At 33.6% G+C, this 5,472-nt stretch overlaps 1 protein-coding gene across 1 annotated transcript in view; it reads right to left on the bottom strand.

The window, feature by feature from the left end:
* Positions 1-207: 207 nt before the first annotated feature.
* LOC106878540 (uncharacterized) overlaps positions 208-5,472 on the bottom strand; it is a 269,894-nt gene continuing 264,629 nt past the window's right edge. Inside the window, exon 5 of the mRNA XM_052975865.1 lies at positions 208-3,284. Coding sequence (XP_052831825.1) covers positions 3,241-3,284 — 44 coding nt within the window. The 3' untranslated portion in view covers positions 208-3,240. The remainder of the gene's footprint in view (positions 3,285-5,472) is intronic.

The raw sequence follows: 5,472 nt of genomic DNA, 5'->3' as shown, positions 1-5,472 counted from the left end.
GACGGTGAGGTGATGTTTCCGAGCTTTGGCATCCTCGAAAAACATGTACCGGAATTGTATATTTTTCAATGTACTCAATCATACCTGTTAGATAAACACAATCTGGTATATAAACACACGCATACACATACACTCAAATGTTTTCTTTTGAAAGCAACAAGAAAATAATAATAATAATAAAGTATTAAACGAAGCCAGTGTACTCGGTGAACAAACTTAATAAGATATCTTTATATTAGCAGACATCATAATACACACCTGTAGAAACAGGAAATAGTTTCTATTAATGTTATTCATTGTTTATATTAAAAATGTTATTGCAACCAAAAGACTTATTTGTTTCGACCTATTGATAAACATCATATATGACACAAGGCATTGTTTTTAGTTCAGCCTTTCTTAAGTAAGAAGACCCTAACAACAACAACAACAACAACAAAAATAACACATTTTATGTGCTCTTGTTTATTTAAATTAGTCATAGTATCCTGTAATTACCTGTAATGGCGTTTTGATTAGCAAGTTATTTGAGCTTTAATGGTGGTTTGACAACCAACCTTGGGTTTGCGTTGCTAAGTTGTTTAGGGTTGATTAAAATATATACATAAAAAAAATATCTTTAATTACTATAAGAGATAGTTCTTAAAAATCAGCACTTAGCTCTGTTCCCATGCCATGAAACTGACGTTTCATCCAGGGGGATGTTTATCTCTCGTCTGTCTATACCATAGTTAATACTTTCATATAGCTTTGTGCTTATTCTAAATAGTTACATAGAAGCAATAGAGAATGAAGTGTTCTACACTAGATCACAAGCAGATGCCAGCTGATGCCTTCTTGTTACCTCATCCACTGCTCCATCACCCTACTATTTATGTAAGCATAGTTTTGCATTTGTTCTGATAGACTTACAGAAGAAACATCGCCTCCTGGCCACAAATTTAATTTTCTCCTAAATAATTTCACTGTCTGTATAACAGTTCATCAACTAATTAATACTTGCAAAATCTATTCGATCGCTACTTGAATTTAACGAGTCGATTTAACGATCATTGTTCGACGAGGCTACGTTTCTTTGCATTGGACATTGTACACTAACAAAGGCACCATTTTAAAAGTTGTCCATTCCAACAACTTTCAGTTTGTTATATTATTAGATATTACACCAGTCGCTATTGTTATCAGCGAATCCATGGATAATCAACAAGTAAGATGTATTGAGAAAACGTGAATCTCCATCAATACGTTTTAAATCTACGTTTGTACCTTTTGTACATGAAAGTTTTTAATACATAAAAGCTTCTTGAGAATCTTATTTAAAGATTTCGAGATGCGTATTGATACAATAAACCGGCACATAAAGGCCTCTAGCTCTGGTTTCTGAAGAACTTTTGTCTCTTTGAATTATTTCTACAGACATGTCAGTTTAGGAAAACAAAGGACAATATTAACAGTCTACACTTTCAAGATATTTTATTTAATATCATATTTGCTTGCAAACACCAAAATTTCCATCTATCATACTTACAAATGATAATTAAATTATTTTATCGAAAATACAAAACCGCCAGATATTCCCTGCTGATCAAGAAAGAAGCGATATCATTTGATATCTATCGATATATACTTTGTTATATAATGCATGCATTCAATACAAGCTGCGATACGAAAACCTCCTTATATTTTACACGGTTATCACTGCTATTGGTGTGGCGCTAGTGAAGTTGGGTAGGTAGGAAGGAAGGAAGGGTTTTTTTCATGTGGCTAATGTTTTATCGTTTAGTTTTTGTTACCAAGATTTTTTTGAATTGGTGTCTACCGTAACCTTTCTTGTTGAAATGATTATCATGAATGGTAGATCTTGGAGGTGTTTTTTTTTTTTAATCGCATCCTGTGTAAATGTTTCAATGTTGCTCAGCATTAGTAGACTAGATTGGAGCATAATTTTCAAACACTTGGTTAGGAAAATGTGTTTGTTTGCTGCACTAAATTTGATATCCCACGTTTCACCAAATTTATTTTTTTCCGTCTAGCATCTCACACTTTTGTTGTAGTTATGACAAACCAAGTATCACCGACTAAAATAATCATTGATGCGAAATATCTCAGAATTTAAAAAAATGGTAACAATGTTAGCAAAAATTAAAATAATGGATTGAATGAAACGATTGTTGTGAATTTACTAAATATTCGATCGACATATCTAAAAACTGATTGATTGATTGATTGACAGAGTTCGCTGTTTTTAAATTGATGCATTTTGCTTCCGATACTTGCTGTTATATTTTTGTTCTTTTCTTTTTTATTATTTATTTTTTTCATTGATTCTAGTTTCTTCCTATCATGCAACCATTCTCATTCCAAGATATTTCAAACTAGCACGTCTGAAAACATAGTCACGTGGGTATTCAGTTAATGAAGTTGATTTCAACGAAAATAAAAAAATCTTCAATTGGAACAAACAGTTTGGACAAATGATAATTCAGTTATAATTGTAATAATCCCATAAAAAGTTTTTTAAAAAGAGACAGTCTAGTTCCATTACAAAATATTGGGCATAACCTCTCTCTCTCGTTCAGTAAATATTTAAGCTAAAAAAAAAAAACACTACAAATAGCAGATTTTCATGTGTTCAGTCAATCACTGTTTGTACAACTAAAAGCAATGACTATTCGCTAGGAAAAAAAAACTGAGAAGTCTGTGTCTGTAGGCGTGTGTACTCGTAGATGCACTTATGTATGAATGTATACGTCTGTGTGTTTGTAGACATGTGTGTCTGTATATGGATGATCTGATGATTTTCAAACAGGAAGGAGAAATAGAGCTGGATAAAATGGACCACTGTCAGAGCAGATACAACATTTGGTTACACAAAAAGCCCACGTGAAATAATCACACTTTAGTTTATAAGAAACAGGCCCTTTTTTCTATTTTTTTTTTACGACAGTCTCTTCTCATATTTTCTTGTCCCCCACCCTCTCATTATTGTCTCCAGTTGTTTTTCTTCATGGATTAACAAACAGCAAGTTAGTCGTGTTAGCATTCCTTTATATTTTTATTATATTTTTTCTATCACAAAACACAACTTTGTCAATGAGGTTTTGGACATCTTGCTTTATTTCATTCCGTTCACTTTCTGTTTGAGCCGCCATCGTTGAAGGCTGGTTTTCTGTGCCATTTTTTTCCCCAAAAAATAATGTCTTCGGTTCGATATTCTCTGCGAAACGTCCACATCACGCTTTAATTAACATTCTCCACATTGTCTCCCAATATCTCGCTGGAATCTGAAACGAAGAAGAGAGAGAAAAGAAAATGTGCATTAGAAATCGAAAAAAACGTAAACAATGGAAATCAATATAAACAGCTGCACTACCACCACCACCACCACCACTACTACTACTACTGCTGCTACTACTACTACTACGTTCAAAGCACCTGTCTTCCTGAAGTGTATGGAGTATTGTCTTTTGGTGTACTTGGAATATTGGTGTTACAAATAATTTGTCTGTGAATATTATTATCATTTAGTTTCTGAATATCATGTTTATTGTGCATGTCATACACACACACACACACACACACACACACGATATATATAAGGATGCGATTGTGAAGAACATGTGTTTAGCGTAGAGAAAGTTATCACGTGAGATGTCTTATGTAGGAAAATGGTCACGAGGAATGTGTCGTGTGTTTTCTTTTCCTGAATTACAAGTGTTTCACAAAGAACGTAAGCTGTACTTCATAGAACCATTTTTGGTATTGTTTGAAGTTGTAAACCTCAGTCTGCTATTTATGTTTCGTTCCTATTATCTATTATAACTAATACACCAATTAGTATTATTAATATCTTTCTAGTTAATGTTTTAGTCAGAAAGAGAATCATGATGTCTATCAGAAAGCGTAGGTTTTCGTTCTGTCATTGAATATATTAATAATACCTGTACAGTTCCCTTTGATCTTTCGGTTAATTTAGACAGTCTTATTTCCAGAGTATCGAAGCCATGTTATTGTAACGTAACTGTTTCACATTATCAATTTCCATGTGGAAGAATCTGTATATATTCCTAAATTGCTGTAGCTACCTACCCCCACCATCTCCACATCTATCTCGCTGTTCTAGCCGTTTATTTTGCAGAAAAATAACTGAAGTTTTGGCAACCGTGGATTAGGGGTAACATTTCTATGTAATATCTTTAAATAGCAACAAAGAAGAAAAAAAAAGAAGCTGATTAAAATCTAGTCCTACTACGAACGTTGCTTTCTTCTTTTGATATGGGGTAGGATAAATTTACAGAGTTTTCCTTTCTTGTGCCAGAGCTCTTTGGGAAAATCGCCAAAGATTTGAAACTAAAGCCACAAAAGCTGATATGCTGAGAATGTAAGGAATAGGTTGAACTGAATTCTGAATGTACAATTTTATTCCCGCCTCTACGATATTGGCAAAATCCTTCAAAAACTGGCACCGAATCAATGTTAAGTTTGTGAAAAACATAAAACTAAAATTTAGATTCTGTTTCGAAAAGGAAAAAAAAAAAAACAGAGCATTTTCTTACGTTATATCCAAAAGTGAAAGTTTCACAAATATTTATATTATGTATTTCTTAATCGCTATGAAGTTATGATATTAAAAAGTTGTAAAAATAATTACATAACACCTTTTAAACACACTTTTTCTCACCTGTATTATAATTGTTTCTATGGCAATTAGTTGGCAGAATCGTTAAAGCGACGGAAAAAAATGTTTTCCAACATTTTTCACACTTCTTTATATTCTTGAGTTCAAATACGGATGAGGTTAATTTTGTCTTTCATCCTTTTGGGGTGGATGAGGTTTAGTAGCAGTCAAGTACTGAGATCGATATAATCAACTAATGCCATTTCCCTAAAATTGATCTTCTGCCAAAATTTGAAGCAATTATAATTGTTTCTTTCTGGTTTAGACACAAGGCCAGCAGTTTTTGAAGGGGTGGAATTAGCCGATACCGTCTACTAACCTCCGCCCAGAACGGATGAAAGCAAAGTTGAACTCGGCGGGATTTGAACACAGAACAGATCCCGCCGAGATCAACTTTGTCATTTATCCTATCGGGGTTGATAAAATAAAGCATCAGTAATGGGGTCAACGGTATCGGCTAAACACGTCCCCTTAAAATAGCAGGTCTTGTGCCTAAACTACAAGCCGTTATTATAACAGTTTCTGATTAAGTACAATAGCAAAAATGTCGACGGGAGTGGGGTTACTCTCCCCACCACCCTAGTACTTAACTGGCATTTTGCTTTTCTTTCCCCCAAAGTCGATGAAATAAAGTTTGACCTCGGTGGAATTGAACTATCACATTCAAAATCATAATTTATTATATGTTGTGATATAAATAAATAAAATACATCTGTCTCGCCGATACAGCGTTACGCTTTGACAGCCGATATTTTTCTAACAATGCTTAAGTCTTTGTTACTCTCTCTCTTTTT

The sequence above is a fragment of the Octopus bimaculoides genome, chromosome 22 (assembly GCF_001194135.2).
Source record: "Octopus bimaculoides isolate UCB-OBI-ISO-001 chromosome 22, ASM119413v2, whole genome shotgun sequence".
Classification (NCBI taxonomy): domain Eukaryota; kingdom Metazoa; phylum Mollusca; class Cephalopoda; order Octopoda; family Octopodidae; genus Octopus; species Octopus bimaculoides.
Note: the sequence above shows the minus strand (reverse complement) of the source record. Positions and strands in the feature narration are given on the sequence as shown.